Consider the following 25521-nt stretch of genomic DNA (forward strand, 5'->3'; position numbering starts at 1 on the left):
GTATCACTTTAGAATTTTTTTGTTAACTCCCAACATTTACAGCAAGCATCTACAGATCTCCCACGATCTCGTTGTTTGAAAAAGAGGGCCAAAATGATTTGAAAACCAACCCTATTTGAAGTATAAAATACTAGTTAAACACTCTAAAATTTGAACCATTCCAATCAGAATTGTTGAGATGGATTTACAACTTTCTCATGCATCTCAATCTCTCTTTTTCCAAAACTAACTTTTGAAATTTAAAACTCAAGAATACCATTAAAATCAACACCATTGAAATTTTATAAACTGATAATGATAAAAGAAACCAAAAACAAAAAAGAAGACACCATCATCTTCTTTGGTTGGAGAACACTCCAACACTCTGGGATCATCCCATCTGAAAGTTGTTGTGGGTCGGCGGATCAACTCCAGTCCGACAAAAACAATTAGGTTAACTTGTGGGTCGGCGGATCAACTCCAGTCTGACAGAAACAATAATGTTAACTTGAGAACGCTAACAAACTCCCGTCCAGGATGATCTAAAAGTTCTTGAGGGTTCTCATATCTCCAACCCAATAGAAACATTAAGGTTAACTTCAGAATGCTAACAGACATCCACCGAGGATGATCTAAAAGTTCTTGAGGGTTCTCGTATCAAACCAGTCCGTGAAGTTAACCCTCACTAAGCGCACTAAGCGAGAGGGAGACATCCACCGAGGATGATCTAAAAGTTCTTGAGGGTTCTCGTATCAAACCAGTCCGTGAAGTTAACCCTCACTAAGCGCACTAAGCGAGAGGGAGGCAGGGAGGGAGGGAGCGAGAGGAGTTAAAGTAAGATGATAGTGAAAGAGAGAGACAGTGTGGGACTGAACAAGAAGTAAAGGACATAGAGACGTTAAAGAGATAAGAACTTAAACGTGACAACGGTATGATAATACGATATGATGACAATGCTGCAGTTGTCATTGATCAAGAAGGAAATCCAAAAGGAACTCGAGTTTTTGGTGCGATAGCTCGGGAATTGAGACAGTTGAATTTTACTAAAATAGTCTCATTAGCCCCCGAGGTATTATAAATACTAATAGACGAGACCATAATATAGTAGGTCTCGGAAATAGATTAAATTAATTTAGTAGATTGTGTATCACGTATATCCCTTAAGAATTCATAAAAAAAAAAAAAAAAAAAAAAAAAAAAAAAAAAAGAGCATGTTGATTATATCAAAACTCGGAGGCACCGATAATTATAGTTCATCATGGGTAGGGACACTATTGCCGACATAATAACTTCTATACGAAATGCTGACATGGATAAAAAAGGAACGGTTCGAATAGCATCTACTAATATCACCGAAAGCATTGTGAAAATACTTCTACGAGAAGGCTTTATCGAAAACGTGAGAAAACATCGAGAAAGCAACAAATATTTTTTGGTTTCAACCCTGCGATAAGAATCTACAACGCACTAGAACGCACACGTCTCCCATGCAGAAATCAAAAAATCTCTGTTTGTGTTATGTGTCAAGTTTTAATTGAGATTCTCATTCATAGGTGGCGGAAATAGATATCATCATTTCTCTTGTCTCTCCAATCCGAAACTCTGAATTTATCTTATTTACTTATGTGTCGTAGTTATTTTGTAAAGAAATAATTAGTTATTTAGAAATATAGAAGACTCGGTGAAATTCAAATATTGATGAGTTGGATAATTAGAGATATCTCAAGAGTGTCTCTGTTTCTCGAGTGTCTTCTTGAGATGTCCCTATTTAACTACTTCCACATCATCTTATAGATCCAAATAAAGTGTTGCAAACTCTAAAAATCCTGTGTCACACTCCGAGTTTCTAAGATTGAGTGTTGCATTGGAGATGCTTTAAGTAAAAGAACCTCTCGGTTTGATCAAAGTTTAGTAATAGGAAACAAAAAAATCCCATTATTGAGCTCATTAATACAAATTTGAGTTACTACACTGTATGACCAAGTTCAAAATAAGCTTTTATTAGTTTCTCTCAAATTCAAGAGTAAATGAATAGATTAGAAGAAGATTAACAAAAACACAATTACTAGTACTTTATCATCTTCTTCTACAACAATGTGTATATCTCTCTCCCCTTTCTCTCTCTAGATTAATATCTTAGTGAGAGAAACCAAACTTAAAAGGAACTCCAGTAGCTTTCAACCAGTGCCCATTCAAGAATGGTTTAGCTGTAAATTGAAAAGCTTCCTTTGGATTCCTGATGACATGGAAACCACCCCATTTAACCCTTCCAGCTGTATTGGCACCTGGACCTCTATTTGCATACTCAGCATAATACAAAGTATTAAGACCTTTAGTACCTTCCCATGGCAACCAACCAAGAGGTCTAAGGAAATCTCCAATATTTGACTCCATTACCACTGTTCTTGAATAATCTCTCCATGGTCTACCAAGATATGATTCAATCTTCATCCTCAATGGGAACAATGCTCGTTCGGGTACGAACTCACAGTTTTGGAACACCAAACCAGTAGTAGAAGCTGGGTTGTTTCTTCCATGGGCTGTCACTGTGTTTTTCTGTCCATCTCTTGGTTTCCTTGTGATAATCATTGAGTCTTGAATAATACAAGTTGAATCGCCGAAAATGTAATCGACTGTGCCTGAAATGATGCAGTTCCGATAGAATTGTCGATATGTTTGTATGTATAATGTGTCTTGGTACCCATCTATTCTGCAGTTGAAAAATGCAGATCTGTCTGATTGAACTCTTAGAGCCACTGCTTGTTCACCTTCTGGACCAGCTGTGTTTTGGAATCCAATTGATCTAGCAATGAAATCGCTCCCCATTACAGCTGCATTAGTCATCGATACGTTAGTAAACTTACATGGTGTGTTCATTCTTTTTTTTTCTAAATTCACTCGAATTAGATTTCAAATTTTTTGTTTTTTAACTGACTCGTGCATCTAACTCGTACGATTGACTGGCTAAGGTTGATTTTACGTCTATTTGAATCAGATATAACACAAGTCTGAATGAAAATTACTATTGTATTCCTAACCTAAGCAAACTATACTCAGACGATTCAAATTCAGACAATCGGAAAAGCGTATCTATATATATGTAGGTTAGGTTTGAACTAATGTTACTCACCAAATGTGGCAGATCTGTCTGTCTTAAAACCTTGTAAGGCAGTGTTCTTGTTTCCTGTGATGATAGTTTTAGTAGGACCATCTCCATACATGTAGATATTGTCTTGACCTCTTTGAATTTGAATCCATTCATTGTAAATACCAGCCTTAACATAAATTACATATCTCTGTGGAGGAATTTTCGACTTTTTAGCTGCTTTCTTATCAACCTTTGGAATTGCATTAATAGCCTCAGTGATCGTCTTAAACTTACCACTACCATCTTTAGCAACAACTACATTAGGTCTCAATCCACCACTATGTTGTACAGCCATTAGTTTACGGTCGGCAGCTGAAAACCATATGGGGAAATCCTGATTGCCTTCCACGTCACCATGGTCTGGTAACGAAGAATGTTCAGTTGTCGTATTATCCACCTCATCGTCAGCTTCTAATAGTCTTCTTGCATTGCTTGTGACATTTAGGTCAATGGGTATGTTAAAAGTCTTAAGAATTTCACTAATTTCAGTAACGATTCCAAGAGCATTTGCTGCAAAATCATCTGCATTAGCAAGACCAGTTTCCAACATTGCCTTCACCAATTCAGGATTGTCTTTTAACCCATCAAGACAATCTCCTTTATGTGAAAGAACTGAACTCAACCAATTTTGAAGCTCTGGTGTTAGATCATTCATTATCTGTAAATCATTCTCACCAATCATATCAATTGAGTTCTCAAGATCTTCGAAAGCGAATTCCAAGTACATTTTGCAATCTTCTACTGCTGCTTTTAGGGTTTTATTGTTCTTGACAACATTATCGTCGTTTAGTAATGCAGCTGATTTATCAACAGCTTTCCTTACCTCACCTAAGACTGCATTTATCGACGCTTTCACTAGAGACTTTGGGTCGGTCGATCCGTTATTAGCAACCGGAGTAAGTGTCTTTATGCAAGCTTCTTTGTGTTGGGTAGGGGCACAAATGGTATCAACCGATTTCATACCCGACGATATATGACCGTCTGCTCCACTACTAGCACCTGAAGAATTTCCATCCTTGTGTACCCCAAAATGGCCTACACTAATTACGACACCGATAACTACACCCACCACTAGGATGAATGACACACCAATTGCAGCAATCTTACCGAACGCCATTTCTTTTAATTTTTTCGAAGAGTGTTAAACGGTATCCCCACCTATATAATAATGAATAAATTTACCTCGCCTTCAAATTGTCGAAGATATGGAAGGGGTAAAACAGGTGAAGATAGAAGGCGAGACTACAACGATAACCCGGACGGAACCCGAGATTATTATTGATAGGGGATGAGAAGGTAAGACTACAACCTTCTCAAAAGTATTATTTGAGAATTCATTATTTGATCCCAAGGATGTAAGAGGAGATAGAGTTTGGATTGTTTATATAGTTATAAGCTTAAGACTATATTTAGCAAGATAGACATTATAACTAGAAAGACCACCTATTCTTTCTCTTTGCCTCTCTTTAAGTAACTAATTATATTGATTGTCTAAATTGGGTTTTAGCCCTTGAATTTAGGATAACTTTATGGGTTCCCTCACAACCAGCCCAGTCCCTAGATAGGCATGGGGAAGAACCGAAGAAGCTATTAAACCCCGCTTATACTAACACTCTAAATACACCCTATTTGTGTGCATGTGAACGATCCAATGACTCGATTTTTTGAGTTAATCAGAGCGACCTTATGAAACGATAGTTTGGTGGGTTCTGAACTAGTATTTTATACAGTAATTAGTCAACTAAGTGTTGTAGACTTTCGCACAATGCTAACAATGTGGTCATATTTTTGTAAAAATAGTAGATTAGAGTTAGCACAAAAGTGATCGAGATGATCAAGTTTAGTTTTCAAAGAACTTCAAAAATATGGATGAAATTTTTAAGGGCTATATTAGTGAGGTGGTCATCTTTAGGGGGCTAAAATGGAATTGACAGTTAACAAACAAGAAGAGAAGATAAAGATGACAAAACTATAGAGAAGAAACTGAATGGCTTCTCCAGTTCTTGTTCAATCATCTTCACCATCACCAACCATACCCAAAGTCCAACTTTCTACCTCCTTCAATGGCCTCAATTCTTGTTCAACAATGGCTGACCTCAAACAATTCCACTCTAAAATCATCCGTCTTGGTCTTTCAAATGACAATGATGCTATGGGTAGAGTCATCAAATTTACTTCTATTTCTCAATCTGGTGATTTAGACTATGCTCTCAAGGTGTTTGATGAAATTCCTCATCCAGATGCTTTCATTTATAACACCATTATAAGAGGTTACTTACAAGCCCAACTACCAACTAATTGCATTCAATTGTACTCACAAATGTTACAAGAATCTGTCTATCCTAACAGATTCACTTACCCATCTGTTATTAGAGCTTGTTGTAATGGAAATTTCATCGAAGAAGCAAGACAAATTCATGCTCATATTTTGAAGTTTGGGTTTGATGATGATAAGTTTTCTCAAAATAATTTGATTCATATGTATGTTAGTTTCCGATACTTGGAAGAAGCTCGACGTGTGTTTGATCAAATGCCTCAAAGAGATGTTGTTTCTTGGACTACTTTGATAACTGGGTATTCAAAATGGGGGTTTGTTGATGATGCTTATGAAGTTTTCGAGTCAATGCCTGATCGAAATTCTGTATCGTGGAATTCTATGATTGCAGCTTATGTACAAAGTAGTCGTTTTCATGAAGCGCTTGGTTTATTTGAAAGAATGCAGTCAGAGAATATCGAGTTAGATAAATTTGTAGCAGCAAGTATGTTATCAGCTTGTACAGGATTAGGAGCTTTGGAACAAGGAAAATGGATACATGAGTATATAGAGAAGAGTGGAATAGAATTGGATTCAAAACTCGCAACCACGATTATTGATATGTACTGTAAATGTGGTTGCCTTGAGAAGGCATTTGAAGTCTTTAATGGGTTACCCCACAAAGGGATATCTTCTTGGAATTGCATGATTGGAGGGATAGCCATGCATGGACAAGGACAAGCTGCCATTGATCTTTTCGAAGAGATGCAGAGAGAAAAAGTTCACCCAGATGAGATCACATTTGTGAATTTACTTAGTGCTTGTTCTCATAGAGGTTTGGTTGAAGAAGGAAGACATTATTTCCATCTCGTGAAAACAGTTTATGGTATTCAACCCAAGATGGAGCATTTTGGTTGCATGGTGGATTTGTTCGGTAGAGCTGGATTGCTAGAAGAAGCTAAACAACTTATAGATGAAATGCCCATGAGTCCCGACGCAGGTGTCTTGGGTGCCCTCCTTGGAGCCTGTAAGATCCATGGAGACATTGAGCTGGGTGAACAAATAGGAAACCAAGTAATTGATCTAGAACCAAATAATAGCGGCCGATATGTATTATTAGCTAACTTATATGCGAATTTCGGTCGATGGGATGATGTTGCTAAAGTGAGGAAACTAATGAACGATCGGGGCGTGAAGAAAGTTCCTGGTTTTTCGGCAATCGAACTTGATGGTGTTGTTAGTGAGTTCATTGCTGGAGGTAGAGTTCATCCTGAAGCCAAAGAGATATATGCAAAAGTTGATGAGATGTTGAAATGCATTAAATCTAAAGGTTATGTGCCTGAAACAGATGGAGTATTACATGATATTGACGAGGAAGAAAAAGAGAATCCATTATACTACCATAGCGAAAAGCTTGCCATTGCCTATGGTCTGTTAAAAACTAAGCCCGGATCAATAATCAGAATTTCGAAGAATTTGAGAGTGTGTAAAGACTGTCATCAAGCAAGTAAGTTGATTTCGAAGGCTTTCGATCGAGAAATTGTTGTAAGAGATAGAAACAGATTCCACCATTTCAGGAATGGTGAATGTTCTTGTAAGGATTATTGGTGATAGTTGATATTGTTCAACTTCTTGTGTGTTAATGGACAATGATTTTGAACAAAAAATTTACCCACAGATTTCTTAAAGATTAGTGTGAAGCAATAATAAACATTTCAAAATTCATCAAACAAAACATATATGGAAAGATAAAAGTACTATTGATAATCCGAAACTACATACTGGTACTACTTGTTTAGAGAGAGAAAAAAACTATTACAAGATAATAGAAGATTTGACAAAGGAAAATACTAAAGTCACTACATGAGAAGAAAAATGAAAGTCTGATTCGTAACTAGGTTTACTCTTGATAGGATCGGTTCCTCTGCTGGTTGATTTCTCCATTGAGTAAATATAACTTTGAAACTGCTTCTTAAAGAAACAGTAAATATCAGAAGTAAACAAATCAAAGCAGCTCTTTTGGCGAAGTTCCTTCACTAGTCTTTAAACTTGAGAGATGAGATAGTAAGTTTACAGGATAGTATTGTAAAGTTGGTCCGCTTGATTGATTAGCATGATGAATCTAGTCCATGTAAGATAACTACTCCGAAGGTTTATAAACTGACATAGAAGTATTTCTATTTCACCATTGGTTCCATATAGATGATAGGTTGTGTTCCTTGGATTCCAAATAAGCTGGCATTACGGGTAAACCCCAGTTTGGAGACTAAAAACTAGAGAGATCAAGTGCAAACTAGAGACACTTGAGCAAAAACTAAATACTATTGAGCGAAAACTAAAGTCGATCGAACTACTAGAAGACTGACAGATGGAAAAAGGAATAAGCTAGAGGGGTAGGTGTTTACCCATCTTATGTTAACCTCCACTCTATTCTTTCGAATAGTACCTCCAAGTTTCTATTAATACCTACTAAGAAGTTCACTGTTTAGAAGTGACCAAGTAATAACCAACGAGCGCTTACCATTCAACCTGCTACACCATCATTAAGTTGATGAATAAGAAGATTCCAGCATACAATGATGCTCAATAGTAGCACAGACTCAAAGAATATATCCTACTTGGCTGCGCTTCTTATTACTCAAAACAAATCACCGAGAATCTTCGTAATAGCAGGTTGAATGAAATCATGTCTCTTTTTTGGTAGATGCATTAGTCTCTTTTTTGGTAGATGCATTAGTCTCTTTAAGAGTAATGCTAATTGGCTGCCAACCCGATGAATGAACTAAGATCCACTTCTTTGTAGTAATTACCATTGTCAAAATTTGTATTATTTCGCCCAATACAAGATCTTTCAAGCACGACTTCTTTAGAATAGTAGCTGCTTCATACCTATTCATTGGTCAGGGTAAAAGATAAGACTAAGAAACAGACCTAAAAGTCTTAGAAACATCATGAATTGCTAATAATAAACTTACCTGCTATGAGAAGCCAAAATAGCAGCCCGTCCACCAGATGAAGCAAGATATTTATTAATTCCATCCCATATAGATTTCGAGTACTTCTTGCCAGCTAAAGGATTTATACAGTTCCACAGCTGCTCATTCTTATTGACATAACATTCCAGTACACCTACACTCTGCTTCACAACCATCTGTTGTTCTACTGCACTGTCAAGGGCTTTCTTAACATCAATATTTCGATGTTTAGGATGTCCATAGCGAATACAATCGGATATGTTTGCTTCGGTTGGTGTCATCTTATCATTTTTTAAGGTGTTCAAGGCAAGTAAAACAATCCCTGTCAAGCCTCGGATGTAATCAGAAGGTTCCGACCTTGCTGTCGCACCCCAAACGTTGGTATCTGAAGGTGTTTTACTATTAACTGCTAAAGAAGATGGGGGCACGAAGTTAAAATTTGCAGGATTTCCATATTCCATAGTAGAGTTCGGTCTGGGATCTTGTTGGATATTAGGACGATAGTGAACATTGTTATGATGCTCAGAAATACTTAAGTTATTGAAATTTATAGGAGGTCCTGGGGGAACAAAGTGAATGTCGGGTCTATGAGGCACCGGATATGAACCATATGTGTGAAAATTTGATTGCCCAAAATTCGGTTGCATAGGAAAGTTGTTTGGCATTGGTGGCTGGGGATAATAATGATGTTGATTGTGGGGGATATTATTCCCATTACTCCAATATTGATCTTGATTAACTGGATAGAAACTGGGAATAGGTCCACTTGAGAAAGCCCTAGGGTTATTAGCACCAACAAATTCGTGAGGAAAAGGATTACCCTGATTCGAACGGAGCATAGGATCGTTTTGAGCTCTATAATTATTAGCACCAGAGGAATCATGAGAACCAGGATTAGCTGGGTTAAGATTGGCAATTGGCGCGCCTCCAGGTTTATCAACACCAAAGGACTCAAGAGGACTAGGATTGATCTGATTTGAGTTGGGAAGAGGCGCACTCGAGGAACCTCTAGATTTATCCACACCATCAAACTCGGGAGGACTAGGATTGGTCTGATTTGAACTGGGCGTAGGCACACTTGAGACTCCGGACTTATTAGCATTGAATAACTCGTGAGGAGGAATAACTTGACTGACACTGATACTAGGCCCACTCGAGGAGGTTTTGAGCTTATTAGCACCACTAGGATCATTAGGAGATTCTTTAGGCTTTTTTACTTGTACGTAAAAACGTTGGGGGAAGCCTATGTTATTATGGCCTTCCTGTACCCCAACCGGCACACTTGAGGTTCTAGATACATTTGGTTGGTTTGTGTTCCTCCAAACTTGTTTCCCTTTTCTATTGTCACCGCCTCCTGCTGTCCTAATAGAGTTTTGGTATTCTGTAGAAGAGCCATCGGAATTAGAATCTGCGTTTTCAGGTTCAGAAATCAGGTTCTTAGACGAGTCGATGTTCCCTACATTTTTAGCAGTACTAAGTTGATTCGACTCTCGTTCACCATTTTTTAGAGGGGGTCCCCCAGCCAAAAGGCTTGTCCAAAGCCAAACACTCTTTGCAGCAGCAAGAAGAGGTGCAGATGCATAATGGGGTTGTGCTATAAGAATATTATACCTTCTCAAACGCAATTGATGAAGAGCATTAGAGAAGTCACGATCGCCGGAAATCAACAGATAATTTGCAGGTGCAGGATTGTCCACTGCCCAGAAAAGCATGTCAACGAGAATCTTCTTGTCACTAGCATCTTTAACACCTAGTAAAAGATTAACACAACAAGGGTTCAAAAACAAGAAACATACTTCCAATTCCAGATATATAAATTCTTTCCATTTTGAACTATAAAACATTCGAATTGGTTCAATCTATAACTGGAGTTCAATTTTACTTGTTAAAGTAAAACTGAAAAGAAGTGTGTGTGACTTAACATTTGCCCTAAATAAACAAACAAACCACACAGACTAGTTACTTTTCAGAATCACAATAAACAATATGAACTTCAATCAAACTCTGAATATAGATCTAAAGAAAGAAAATTATCATCTTTTTCAATCATCAACTATGAAAGTATAAAAAACCAAATCAAACCCATATAACCTAAAACCCTAAATATCATGTTACAACCTACAAACAATGCAAGTAAAGTTCCAAACTTTATACACATGAATCAAATTAAATCAATCGAATAATAACAAACAATATATATATATACGAGATTAGGGTTTTAAAGAAGGGGGATTATACCAGCAGGAACATGATTCAAAGTGATTCCAGTACTATTAAGAGCGTGTTGAACGGAAGTGGGAATACGATTAGTATCACCATAAGCATAAATTGAGATAGCACCACAATAATTCATCTTTATAAGAGAAGATGATATATTTTGGGCGATGGCGTGAGGATCTGATCCTTTCGGTACATGACAATTTTCTATATCCCACCACACTGAAGTTTTTGCATCAACATACTTTCCCTCTGCTCCGCCTTCATCGCCACCCGCCATCGCCACTTCCGCCACCAAAACAGACGGATTCTTAGACACTATTATGACTGGTCAAGAATCTAACTAGTATATGATGAGGAGGAAGAGGAAGAAACGAGAGTTGGTGGAATCTCTAACGTGCGCGTTGGGTGAGACGTGGTACCGTATCTAAGGGGGTTGGCTAGTCTATGACTGAGATGAGAATAGTATAGTATAGGGGAAATGATAACTGGTTCTGTCGTGTCCAACCCTTAACTTACTTGACGTGGTTTATCGACTTGACCAAGTCAACTCCGACTCCATGTCAAACCTAGTGAAAAAAAAGGACTTTAGATTTTACCTTCGTCCACCCTTAACTAGGGTGAGATTTTGGCCCGTGGTTCGGTACCTGCTCACGTCTGCCCGCGTCTGAAGGGTTCGTGGACGTCTGGTGACCGAGCCGGTCAAAACCCGCCCAACCGATAGATGTTTAGTGGACGGACACGGGCAAAGAAGCCTAATCGGAGTCCGCCCGTTTAGATTGTCTGTTTACCCGTCTATAATATCTGTCCGGAATAAATATGAATCATTAAATGTTTAGAGTGAAACGGTAGTGTTAGATTAAATTAGGTTATGACATATAACCCTCAAAATCAGAAAAAGTCCAACCCTTTTCTTTCATCTTCTCTTCGATTCTCTTCCTCTCATGTTTCTTATGGTTTTCAATGGCGGAATTCTAACCCTTAATCATAATCGATGCTTCCCTCTCTCTTTTGATTTTTCTATGAGAAGCTTTTTTCTAATTGACGATCTTTTATTTCGGTGTTTTTTAATTTTGTTATTTTTGTTGAGCTTGTTGACTTTTATTTTTGACCAATTATGATGTATACCTAGTGTCCACCCGACCGTTGTCCGGCATGCCCGACTAAAGGACGTGAACAAACACTTTTACAAAGAGAAATCGAAATGTCCGTCCATTTTGTCCGATTGTCCGAACGGACAAGTTTGAGTTGCATCCGTTCCGTCCGGACCGGATGGGTAGTTGTCCATAGACTGCCCGTCTGGACCGTTTCCTATCTCTGCCCTTAACTCTAGCTTTTGGAGACAGTTGAAATCGGTGCAGAATAGAAAAATTTGTGAGAAACCGGCCAATTTAGTTTAATTTATTAAGTTAGAACACAATCTAATTTTTAGTATCGAAAAATACGAATTATTTTTTGGCTCTTTTTTCTCATTTTTCGCCATCACTATTGGCCACCACCAATCACTACCATCCTTCTCTCATGCTCGTTTCTCTCTCACTCTTGCTTTCTCCCTTTTCTCTTCTCTCATTCTTTCTCTAATTTCTACCAATGGTAGCGGAAACCATCAACAAAGATTACAGAGAGTGAAGAAGGAAAAAAAATATAGGTGAAGGAGATTATAGAAAGATGGTGGTCTTTCAACGGAAAAAAAGAAGAAAGATGGCGGTCCATGACCGTAGCGGTGATGATGAAAATGGAGATGGGGTGCGAGATAAAAAAAAAAAGTGCAATAAGAAGAAAGTACAGGATATGAAGGTTCGAAATGAAAACATGTACTGTAGTATTTTTGTCCTTATATAATTAGAAAAAGATATTCCTTTAAAAATTCAGTCCCAAAACATGACATAGTTCTACCACAACCTATTAAATTTGCGCTTAGTCGACCGAGCTATCAATTGGAAATTTCCCTGTGGGCTTTGGCAGATTGTTTTGGGAGTTGATAACATTAAGTGACGGTAAAACATGGTCAGCGCTTTGGGGAAAGCTAAATAGTTTTCGGGGTGTAAAATTTTAAAGGGAATATGCAAAAGTTTGTAAATTTTCCGGGGAAACACATTTTATGGGGAATACTTTTTACCAAGTCCAAATACTATTTTGCTTTTAGTCATAGGTCCTTGGGCCATTTAACCTAAGTAACCCTAAACCCTTATCTTCTTCTTCTTCTTCCCTCAGCAGCCAAAAATTTACAGAGAGAGAAACTGAAATTTAGAGAGAGAGAAACCGAAATTTAGAGAGAGAGAGAAACCGAAATTTAGAGAGAGAGAGAGATCTTCATCAACAAAACTACAGCAAGCATTAATTTTCAAGAGAACATGGGTCGTTCAAAGGCTTCTTCAAGCATTAATCTTCAAGAGAGGTACCCATTCTTCCCAATAAAGCTAGGGTTTTGATTTTTGTAACAGTGGGTGTTTAAATCTATGATTTTCATATTATTTTCAGATTTGATTTACGGTTTTCTTTGAAGTTAGTAGTGATATTCATAAATCTTTGTAAGATTGAAGCTCCTTCTGTTGTCAATGATGTTTCTTTTCACTTCTTTAAGTCGCCAGTTTCTTACTTTTATGATAGAAAGATGAAATTTGATTCATTTACTAGGTTTCTAGTGAGTTACCAACACATTACTTTCTATCTTGTTATGTGTTTAGCAAGAATCAATCTGTTTGCTCAATCAATTATCTTATTGATTTCAAAATGAAGGGTTATATATAGAAATACATTAAATGCTTGGTCTTATGTTGTTTCGAACTTGGTTTCCTCTTCTTTTTGTTACTGGAATTCAACATGTTCAATTCTGTTTAAACCATTTCAGAATGAAGTGTTGTTATGTACTTTTTCTTCATTTAGTTTTTTCTCTTCTTATAGTTTTACTTTTAATATATTGATATGTAGGAGTAAAAAACAGAGAGTGGATGAATCTGCCGAAGTGTCCCCTCCACGTGAAGTGGTGCCTCGCGTTAGGCCTTCCATGTCGGTACGAGATAGACGTGGGGGGATCGCGCGAAACAAATGGCAAAGAGAAATAGGGGGACTCAGCAACCTAACTTGTCGAAGGACGAGTCTCATGCTGAACTGAACAGAGAGCAGGACGTCTCGGGCGAGGAGTCCAGCGAGGAAGGACGAGTTGGAGGAGGAGGCGAAGGAGGAGGCGAAGAATCCGAATAAGAGATAGAAGAAGATGACCAAGGCTATTTGACTGACGATGTTGGATTCCCTATGGACAGAACATTACTTAAGTTCTACAGGTGGCACATTGCCAACCATATATGGCGTGGAAAGGTATGTTGTATTTGTTTTGTATATGATTGATTTCTTATGTATTTTGTTTTTTTAATCTTTTCTCTTATGTATTTTAATTTTTTCCTTAATTTCGCGTTTGCTTTTAGTTTTTGAAAAGAGATTTGACCGTGAAACCCACGGCTGGGTGGATTGATAAATGGGATCTTGATGCAGAGTGCAACTTTGTGAAGAAAACGGTACGAAATTCAGGACTTCAACCTATCGTTGACTATGTGTATAGAAGGCCAGATGAGGCACTTATTAGTGCTTTTGTTGAGAGGTTTTATCCAGAGATCAACACTTTTCATTTACCGTTTGGGGAGATGATGATCACACTGAACGATGTGAAACACATCGTTGGTCTCCCTATTGATGGAAGTGCGATAAATGGTGAAGTATACAATACAACGAACTTGGATCAAATGTTAGAAATGATGAATAAAACTCTGGGACTTAGCCGTCAAGAGTCGATGGATGCTCTAAAGAACGGGCATTTGAAAACAGTGAAGTTAGGATTTCTTAAGACAACATTTGCAAAATCAAAGAACAATTTTTCGAGGAAGAAGAAGGAGTATGCGGGGAGAGCGTATTTACTTTACGTTGTCGGATCTTGTATTTGCCCCGAGAAGAGTGGGAACAGGGTGAATGTTCAATATCTTCAGTGTTTTGAAGAGTTGGACAAGGTCCATACTCATTGATGGGGCTCCGCCTGTCTTGCTAACCTGTTGAATCAATTGTCAACTGCGAGCAGGTTTGAAGTGAAACAGATGGGTGGATGCTTTACCCTTCTCATGGTACGTTCGAGTTTCATACTCAATCATTTTATTGATTTTATTTTTATAATTAGTTTACTGAATATCTGAAGCATTTTCTTAGGTTTGGATTTACGAGTATTTTCCTACTCTTAATGCTTCGGAATTTAAACCGGAAGTTGAACAAGGGTTGGCATTGGCTGCGAGATGGTTACCGAAGCCTGCTAGGGTCAAAGCTAGAAAGAGATCACTCGTAGAGTATAGACAGAAACTGGACGACCTATTAGTTGAACAAGTAAGTCATATACTCCATGTAATTTTCATACGTAAATTAGTTTTAGTTACTTCGAAATGAATATTTATAATTGTTTTTATTGTTTGGGGCAGGTTGTTTGGAATCCTTACTCGAAGTATGGAGATGATTATAAGGAGGACGAGTTGTTATTCTACTTTGGGTTGATTGTCAATTTCGACATAGTTGGTTTATTATACCCAAAACGAGCCATCCGGCAGCTCGGATTTCCTCAGATGATTCCAGAACCTCCTCGCGACCATGATGCACAAACGTCTATGTTGACGAGCAAGAGGTATGTGCCTTATTATGGTCCATCACCTGCTTGGGAATGGTCAACCAGAAACGATCGGAGATTAAACCTCATGGGAACTCGTAATGATATGACTACTCCCGGTGCTACTGTCCCAGAGTACATGCCGTGGTATGAAATGATTTCTCACCTTAAGGTATGTAACCCAAATGTTCGAGTTGAAGAAGTTCCTCCTCCTCATCCAGCCGCAACAGACTATGAAAGAAGGTTCAAAAAAATGGTAAGTAATACAACTTACGGAATTAAATTCTTATTAAACCACCAAACTTTAGTACTAAACTAAACTCTTTTTTTTTTTTCAGAAATCGCGTTTACAAAAATTTGTTAAAAAGTTGAAGACATGTGGGGGTGGTCAAAGCGACCCTATTTCTCCAAAGACGAAGGAGAGAATGGTGCACATCGGGGAGTTGATAGTCAACGAAGCTGAAGATGTGCCGTCAGATTAAGAAACTTTTTATTGTTTTGGTATCTATGTCATATTTTTGATGTAAGACGACTTTGATAAGAGCTTTTAATGTAAGACCACTTTGATATGGGTTTTTGATGTAAGATGACTTTAATAGGTGTTTTGGCCATTTGGAATGAAGAGTATTTAAATGCTCATTTCTCTCACTCTCTAAACTACACAAACAACCTTTCAAAAGCTTCAAAAGGGAATCAAATATCTCAATGGATTTCATCCAAACTATACAAACGAAATCTTGGAAAGTTTTTTTCTTGAAAAAGTTTTTTTTTTCGGCTCTGTCCAATTTTGTGGAGAAAAACTAGTTACTGTTCATAAATATTTCGTGGCCACGAAATCCATTAGAAACAGTAACAAGTTTTGGTCCACGAAATGGGACTTTTTGGATAAGTCCCATTTCGTGGACAAAAACTTGGTACTGTTCTATACATATTTCGGGCCACGAAATCTATATGAAACAGTACCAAGCTTTAGTCCACGAAATGGGGCTTGTTTTTTTTGTTGTGTCCCATTTCGTGGACAAAAACTTGGTACTGTTCTATACATATTTCGTGGCCACGAAATATGTATAGAACAGTACCAAGTTTTTGTCCACGAAATGGGACTTACCGAAAAAAAGTCCCATTTCGTGGACCAAAACTTGTTACTGTTTCTAATGTATTTCGTGGCCACGAAATAGTTTTGAAACAGTAACATAGTTATGTCCACGAAATGGGACAGAGCAAAAAAAAAAAAATCCCATTTCGTGGACAGAAATTTGTTACTGTTTCATATATATTTCGTGCCCACGAAATATGTATGAAGCAGTAGCAAATTTTTTTCCACGAAATGGAATAGAGCCGAAAAAAAAAGAATTTGTGAAACTAAAATCTTACGAAAAAAAAAACTTGTGAAACTAAAATCTATTCATCTTCGTGTTAGTTAATAATATATACTCATAGTTCTCGATTACATTTCCCCAGAAGATGTTAAACACGTGTGAAACTAAAATCTTACGAAACTCAAAAAAGTAAAACTAAATAATAATCATAGGATCATCAAAACTTTCTATCGGACCCGTACCAACCAAATCCTTATAACCACCAAATTCTTCTTCAAATAACTTGTACCAAGCCCAGTAATTTTCGTTTTTAACTTTTTCGTAGAAAGTAAATGGTGGGACAAAAGGCAGAGGTGAAAAATTCTTCAAAGTGACCCAAAGATAATGATCATTTTTATGATGAGCAAGAACAATCGTTTCACATTTGTTGTAATTCGATGGCCCATCAAAGTCGGCAAAAAGGTCAAATTCATGTTGATTGATAATATCACCACCGGACGTGCAAAAGTCTCTGCTACAACAAATCCACATAATGGCATACAAAACCAATTTTTTTGGGAAGCAACATCATCCGTGCACATGATAACGTCTTTTAGTTGGGAAATGATATCATCATGCCACATTAACTTGTAAAAAGCTTCATTCGCGACAATGTGATCATACATCTTACGTCGAATTTCTTTACCCAATGTTTGACGTCCTTCAGTAATTGCTTTACTTACAACATGAAAGCCACAATGCCCGTCCCCCGGGACATTCTCTATATTGTAGATAAATGGTTGCATGTGATTAGGGATTGATTTCAAAAATACTGAATCTATCATTGGAGGATATATCATTCTCGACTGGCATCTTTGTGGAAGGAGTTTACGTCTTTCAAAATCCTCTCTCTCTCTCTTGTTTTTATCTTCAGATCCAGTTCTTCTTCATTCATTTGGCTAAAGTGGGTAATCCTATTTGATCCTTTTATATCAGACATAATCTCGGCATACCCTTTTCTTTGCACAACATCATCATCATCTTTTTCTATTTTTATCTTCACTTCTTCTCCCTTTTGCATATCCGCCGTTTCTTTTTTGGTTTTATCCTTTGCTGTCTTTTTATCTAATCTCTCCTTTAATGTTTTTTCTTTTTCTAATTTCTTCTCTAATTTCTCTGTTAACGCTTTCTGTTTTTGTAAAATCTCAAAGCTAGATGGATTCCTTTTAGTCGACCTATCATTCTGACTTTGCTTTTTTGAAGGCCGACCTTTTCTAAGAATCGATTGTTGAGGTTCTCTCATGTTTGTCGTTTTAGGAGCACAGACTAAACGTATGTCAAATCTCATTTGCTCCTTCTCTGGTTGTGAGGCTTTCCACCACCTTTCTTTGACAATCATATGTTCAGGTAGGTCATCATAGTTTGTTTGCTGGACCTCAATCAAGACGGCATATGACAATTGTCTCCAATATCTATCGATCGCATCAAGTGGTATAGGAACATTACTAGCAAGTTGCTTCATCAACGCATGTTTACAGAGTAAACCATGCGTACGCCTAAGTATACAAAGGCAAACATTCTCACTATCATAATCAGCTCGACTCATCTCTTTCAACAACATATCCATCGCACGGTGTGCAACCACGTTCCTTAATTTGTCGAAAAGCTTAATTTGATGGGCATGCAACACCTTTCTCAAATTATTCTCAAATGAGTCCGTGAGGCCAATAAACTGAACATCTAAGCACTTATGAGCAGCTTCCCAACATGAAACAAAATTTCCTAACGAATTATTCAAGAAACACTTGAGCCTCTCGTGTTCTCCCTCAGCTCTTCTTGTTGATGTGGTGTCGTAATGTCGTATCTGGTTTGTCCAAAAATTGACAAATCTCTCTTTGTAGAGTGACAACCATGTATCTTGACAATAACTTACTAACTCTATGGAGAATTTTCTCCATTTCTCAAAGAGTTTATTAACCCGAGTCTTGTATAGTTCCTCGGTATCTGCCCACGTGACAAGCTGCCATTCATTGAAAAACTCATCAACCATTTTATCTTTCTCAAGTTTCTTCTCTTTTGCATCCATCTTCTTATCCTTATTTACAATCTCTAAGTATTTTTCAGCCTTGGCCCGGACATTCTTGTTTATATGCCATATACAAAGCATATTTTTCGCATCCGGAAATATGATCTCAATTGCATTCATCAATGCGAGTTCCCTGTCAGTAATGAATACAGTAGGAGAGTCACCAACACTATATAACTCTCGCAAACATTCCATAACCCAAGTATAATGTTCCGTCTTTTCGTTGCTTATAAATGCGTTTGCCACTACGAAGGTCTTCCCAGTCGAAGTAGCCGAGACCACCTGGAGCAAAGGGTGTTTGAACTTGTTGGTTTTATAAGTGCAATCAATGACAACAAACAGAGGGAAACACAACGCAAGCTGAACACTCCTAGGGTGTGCAAAAAACAAGTCCTTTACCTCTTTGGAATTTTCATAGCATCTGTGATTGACTACATAATGGTAATCCATGCACAACTTCATAAACTGTTGCATTGCTGACCTACCTTCACTTTCCTCACACTTTACCTTTCGTTGAGCATTGTACACAGTCCTCATTGTAGAAAAGTTAGGCCTATCTTTCTTCATTTGTTTTATATGCAACAATATATCTTTAGGGCGTGATCCACTTTTAGTTAATGCAGTAACTAATTCTAGCTCATCTTCTTTAAACCTAGCTGCATATGGATGACCTGTGAGGCTCTTCTCAAACGGGTGGTTGTGGTGTCCATCGAGTAATTCAACAATCCACTTGTCGTGAGATACGCTATAGTTTACCTTTATACCAAATGGGCAATCACATTTAGAAGAACCCGTACGCCTCCTTTTACTTGGTTCTGTATTAGAAACCCAATTTTTCCCTTTGTGGCTACCAAAAACACCGCTTCGACTACACCGAAACAAGGTATACGATCCCTTTCCTTCATTGTTTACTGACCTCACTCCTTTTTTTACAATAACAAATCGAGCTTCTAAAGTAGTTTCGGTGCACCAAACTATTGCGTCATTCCTCGAATCAAACAACTGCGACGTATAAAAAAATACATTATGTGTTTTACAAGAATGAATCGATAACATCGGTAATAACGTTAACAAGGTGTACCACAAATTACATACCATGCCTTTTGGAAATAAATGCGATACATCGACAAACATTGGAATAGGTGCTGCATCTCCGGACATTGAAGAAGCATTTGAATCAAGTTTAAAAGACTGAAAAAAGAATGAAACAGAAATAAGTACATACAAAAACTAAAGGAAGTTAAAAGTGCACTGAACCATTTCGTGGAATGAAAACCCACGAAACAGTTCGTGTATACGAAATGGTTCGTGGTCCTTTAACCCACGAAACCACGAAATAGTATTTTTCTGTTTCTCACGAACCAGCTGGAGTTTAAGGAGCTGGAGTTTAAGGAGCTGGGGTTTAAGGGTTTAAAAAAAATCGTAATAAATAAAGTAAAAAAATCATTACCTCTTCAATGTCATCTAAACCCAACCTTGATTCTTGATCTTCTTGATTGATGTTATCATTATCTATACTTCCATCACCATTATCGATTTTGTTAGGGTTTTTCTCCATATTTTAGGGTTTTAGATAGGGTAACTAATCTGAGATTTTTGAAGAAAAATAAAGTTGTTTAATGGTTCAAAGATGAAGATGAAGAGTAATTATTAATAAAAGATGAAGAAAAATCATGGAGATGAAGAACTTGAAGAACATTAATGGAGGTTTAATGGGGAAGTTTTAAAACACAACTTGCCTTTTTGTTTGATCCCTAAGAAGATTTTGTAGGATTTGTTTGTTTATTGGAGTCCATCCAAAATTTGTATTTTTTTTTGAAGTCCCTAAATTTATTTCCCTATAACAACTTACAAAAGAAATAGGTCAACTCAAATTGATCAAATTTTGACCAAGTCTTCACACCACGGAAACTATTTAGCTTTCCCCAAAGCGCTGGTCTAAAACATCCCTAAAATGTTCCATGGCCGCCCTCTCTGTTAGGTCCTAACAATATGATTTTTCCGCGGGAATTTGGTGATTTGTATAGAGTTTGGTACTCAAGAATTTGGCAGTCTTATTGGTAAATAAGCAACGATACACATACTTCAATACATGTCTGACAACATAAAAACATCCTCGTAGTTATAGATGCGCTATAGGAAAGCTGATGTCAGTTTGGACTTTATGATTGATGAGAAATTTTTATGTGTGGACTTATTTGTGACATGATATCAAGAAATTGAAAAAAGATATGTTTATTTATCATCTTAATTAGCGAATTTGGCAATGAGTACCTGCAACACCCACGAGAAAAGTTTAACGACAATCGTGACAAACACCAAAAGATACAAAAGAAAGGCAAGTACTTGGAAGAGTAAATGACAATTTTTTTTAAACAATTGGGTTAATGATGATATGTGGAACTGGATTTACAAATGAACAGGAAAATTAGTAGGGTCAATTGGGTTGGCCCTTGTCAGTTTAGCAAGGTTTGGGTGGGTCCTAAGAGAGGGTCAGGTGAGGGCGGCTTCTTGGAGCATCTCCAATAGAACACTCTAAAAGTCTAGTTGTCAAGTGTCAATGAAGATTCTCTTTCCTAAGTGTCAATATAGAGACGCTCTAAACTTTTGTTCGTCTCCAATGGAGATCTCTAAAATACTTACACTTAACACACATGTCACTCTTCAATTCAATGGAGAGACACTCTAATTTTAGAGTGTCTCTATTAATAAATGTTCCACATCATCATAAAGTGTCTAGTAGTCGTAGATTGTCCCATTGGAGAAGTTTTTTTTTAACAAAATCTCTATAAGTCCTAAGTGACACTCTAAATTTTAGAGTTTGAGTGTCTCATTGGAAATGCTCTTACTCTCGTGTTGGGGAGAGAACCTGTAGAGCCAATTAATTTTGGAGAGAACTTGTAGAGCCCGTAAACTTCCAAAAAAGACTCTAGCTAGGAGACGTTTCAAGTTTTTTTTAAGATCACAAAAAACTTGAATAATCTGTGTTGTAAATCATTCCCACATCCGCGGTGAGACGTGGTGCTCTTTTTAAGACGTCAAACACCCTCCCCTATCCTAGTGAGGTATTTTAAAATCGTGGCACCCAGAATTATCAAAACCAAAAGTACCACTAATAACCTGGAATGCTGGTCCACATCATCCCCTAACCCATAGTGACATAGGGATTCTGAAAGAAAAAGGGAGCAAGATGACACTAATCCATGAGCTATAACTTTTAGTTTCATAAAAGCGGCCACAAATAGTACCATTTATTGTAAAATATGTAGAGATGAAAAGAAGAAATAGGATTTATCTATTTCACATTTGATATTACAACCAACTTTAATCTCTCAAAATATAAGACTTTAAATTATTCAACAGAATATGGAAAGATGGAAGGAGAGATATCAACAACCATAGTCTGCATGGGTATATATAGGGAAAGAATAAGAGATGTGAGGAAGTGGGTTGAGGAGGTGGAATAAGTCGGCAATCCCTCCCTAAACCGTTTCACAAAACTGCCTAAAAGTTATCTTCATTCCCAAGTCTTCTAACTTCATCAGCAAGGTAGGATAAATTCACCTCAAGTCCAATTGGAGGTTTAATAGGCCATTCTTATTGGCAGTATGGTAGGCATCATACCCGCTATGGGCAGCCACCACTTAAATAGCTTGGCAACACTAAAGGGAGCCACATGGGCAGCCATATACTTACAACACTCCCCTTTGGATGACCATCACTCGAAAGAATTGCCTCATTAAAACCCTCATCAGAAAAACCCAGTGGGACAAAATATGATGAAGGAAAAAGAGTACAATAGAAGATATTCTGAGTGGAGCTAGCTGGATATGCAAAATTCTGCCTCGTTAAAACCTTGCCAGAAAAACCCATTGGGACAAAAACTGGACGAAGGAAAAAGAGTACAGGGCGTAGATATCCAGTACTAACGATGCGAAAATCTCCATATGATAATAGGCTCCCCTTGATGAATATCAGATAGACTGATGTAGTCTTACATCGTTAAATTATTCACACGTCGCATACCGATGCCTTCGACTAGTTTTTGTAGTAGGCAAAGACTTGGTGAACAAGTCAGCATAATTCTCACATGATTGTATCTTCTGGATATCAATCTCATTATTCTTCTGGAGATGGTGTGAATAAAACAACTTCGGAGAGATGTGTTTAGTTCTATCGCCTTTGATGTATCCTTCTTTGATTTGAGCGATGCATGCCGAATTATCTTCGTGAATAACTGTGGGGGAATTTGTGATAGAGACAAGACCACTTGAGCTTCTAATGTGCTCAATAATGGACCTAAGCCATACACATTCTCTTGTGGCTTCATGGAGAGCAATAATTTCTGCATGGTTAGATGAGGTTGCAGGTATAGTTTGTTTACTTGATCGCCATGAGAAAGTTGTACCTCCGCTTGTGAAAACATAACCTGTCTGTGAAATCCCTTTGTGTGGATCAGAAATATAACCAGCATCGGTGTATCCCTTCACTTGAGAATCACCAGATAAATTCTTTGAATAAAATAATCCTAGATCAGTTGTTCCTCTAAGATATCGAAGAATTTTCTTTACTCCGACCCAATGTCTCTTAGTTGGTGCAGAACTATATCTGGCTAATAGATTTACTGCAAAAGCAATATCCGGTCTTGTGCATTGAGCCAAATATGATAATGCGCCAATAGCACTCAGATATGGTACTTCTGGACCAAGGAGTGCTTCGTCTTCTTCTTTAGGACGAAATGGATCTTTCAGAGCATTAAGAGACCTAACAACCATGGGAGTACTGAGTGGATAAGAATTCTCCATGTTAAAGCGCTTCAGGACTTTTTCAGTGTATAAAGTCTGATGTACAAGTATGCCGCTGGTACTTCTTTCAATTTGTAAACCAAGACAGAATTTTGTTTTCCCAAGATCTTTCATCTCGAATTCTTTCTTCAAATATTCTGCAGCCTTAGAGATTTCTTCTGGAGTTCCTATAAGGTTGATATCATCAACATAGACTGCGAGAATAGCAAATCCAGTATCTCCTTTCTTGATAAATATACATGGGCAAATGAGATCATTTACATAACCTTCTTTGATCAAATATTCACTAAGACGATTGTACCACATTCTTCCAGATTGTTTCAATCCGTATAATGCTCGATTGAGCTTTAGTGAATACATAGTACATGGGTTGCCTTTAGGCAATTTAAATCCTTCAGGGACTTTCATGTAAATATCAGTATCTAATTTTCCATATAGATACGCAGTGACCACGTCCATTAAGTTCATCTCGAGTTCTTCCAGAACTGCTAAACTGATCAAGTATCGAAATGTTATTCCATCCATAACTGGAGAATATGTTTCTTCATAGTCGATCCCTGGCCTCTGCAGGAAACCTTGTGCCATGAGTCTAGCTTTATAGCGAACAACTTCATTGTTCTCATTTCGTTTTCTAATGAATACCCATTTGAAACCTACAGGGTTTACATCTTTGGGTGTTAGGACTACAGGTCCAAAAACATCACGTTTTGAAAGTGAAGTCAGTTCTGTCAGTATTGCTTCTTTCCATTTTACCCAATCAGACCTTTTCCGACATTCCTCAATGGAATGTGGTTCATAATCATCATTTTCAGTGATAATATCAGTGGCTACTGAAAGCGCAAATATATCATTGATGATTATGTTATCTCGATTCAACACTTTACCATTACAAGCATAATTTATAGATATCTCTTCATTTGGAGATAACTCATGCTCTTCAGGAGCTTCTACCTCTTCTGGGCCTTCACCCACTTCTAGGGGTGTATTAGCTAAAGGTGTAACTTGTTGATTTGTTGTCTCTTCTGGAACATTACTTACTTGTAGTTGATTTTTCCTCTTCCGGGGAACTATATCTTTAGAACCGATTGGTCGTCCACGTTTCAGACATGTTTTGGACGTTTCATTTGCTGCAATATTTTTATCTTGTCCTTCAGGGACATCTATCCTTGCTGGAACATTTGCAGCAGGTATATATGATTTTGTCACTCTCGCTGCGTCATTAAATGCGTCAGGCAATTTATTAGCAATCTCTTGTAGATGTATTATCCTTTGTACTTCAACTTCAGATTGATTAGTACCAGGATCAAAGTGAGACAAATTTGGAGTAAACCAAGAAAGTTCCTTTTTAGTAATATTTGCTTCAGGCAAATTTACTCCCCCTAATGGCGGGAAAACTGTCTCATCAAAATGACAATCGACGAAGCGTGCAGTGAAAGTCTCGCCCGTCTGGGGTTCGAGATATCGAATAATAGATGGTGTATCGAAACCAATATATATTCCTAGTCGGCGTTGAGGCCCAAACTTTGAGCGTTGTGGAGCTGATATAGGAACATATACAGCACATCCAAAAATACGCAAATGAGATATGTTGGGCTGCTGGCCTTGAACATATTGCAAAGGTGAATATTGGTTATTTAAAGTAGGACGTAACCTTATCAAGGCGGCAGCATGGAGGACTGCGGGTCCCCACGCAGTGACAGGTAGTTTCGTCCTCATCAACATAGGTCTCGCAATCAGTTGGATATGCTTAATGAATGATTCAGCTAGACCATTCTGAGTATGAACATGAGCTACAGGATGTTCAACATTAATTCCAACTGAGAGACAATATGAATCAAAAGTACTTGACGTAAATTCTCCTGCTCCATCTAGACGAATCGACTTAATCGGATAATCAGGAAAGTGAGCTCGTAAACAAATTATCTGAGCCAGTAACTTTGCAAACGCCTGATTCCGAGTCGAGAGTAGATTGACATGAGACCATCTAGTTGATGCATCGATTAATACCATAAAATATTTAAATGGTCCACACTGCGGGTGTATAGGGCCACATATATCACCTTGAATCCTTTCCAAAAATTTGGGAGCTTCGATATGTACTTTTGTCAGGGATGGACGAG

General features: G+C 37.7%; 2 protein-coding genes and 1 pseudogene across 3 annotated transcripts; 1 reads left to right on the forward strand and 2 right to left on the reverse strand.

Moving 5' to 3' along the window:
* Nucleotides 1–1896: 1896 nt before the first annotated feature.
* LOC147569039 (pectinesterase-like) lies at nucleotides 1897–4564 on the reverse strand. Its single transcript, XM_086655503.1, has 2 exons — nucleotides 3110–4564; nucleotides 1897–2810 (listed from the first exon to the last, which is right to left on the reverse strand). The coding sequence occupies exons 1-2, from the start codon at nucleotides 4242–4244 to the stop codon at nucleotides 2116–2118; spliced, it is 1830 nt and encodes a 609-aa protein (XP_086511629.1). The 5' UTR covers nucleotides 4245–4564; the 3' UTR covers nucleotides 1897–2115.
* On the forward strand, nucleotides 4504–7069 carry LOC147569040 (pentatricopeptide repeat-containing protein At5g66520 pseudogene; annotated as a pseudogene). Its single transcript, XR_015231162.1, has one exon. The product of XR_015231162.1 is annotated as a pentatricopeptide repeat-containing protein At5g66520 pseudogene (transcript).
* A 51-nt stretch (nucleotides 7070–7120) lies between these two features.
* LOC147569041 (uncharacterized) lies at nucleotides 7121–11116 on the reverse strand. The gene is made up of 3 exons (XM_086655502.1): nucleotides 10595–11116; nucleotides 8357–10106; nucleotides 7121–8270 (listed from the first exon to the last, which is right to left on the reverse strand). Exons 1-3 carry the CDS (start codon nucleotides 10851–10853, stop codon nucleotides 8066–8068), a joined length of 2214 nt encoding a protein of 737 aa, XP_086511628.1. The 5' UTR covers nucleotides 10854–11116; the 3' UTR covers nucleotides 7121–8065.
* Nucleotides 11117–25521: the final 14405 nt, after the last annotated feature.

The sequence above is a fragment of the Eschscholzia californica genome, unplaced genomic scaffold (genome assembly GCF_041429995.1).
Source record: "Eschscholzia californica isolate CP2 unplaced genomic scaffold, dmEscCali1.0.p SCAF_1, whole genome shotgun sequence".
NCBI lineage: Eukaryota > Viridiplantae > Streptophyta > Magnoliopsida > Ranunculales > Papaveraceae > Eschscholzia > Eschscholzia californica.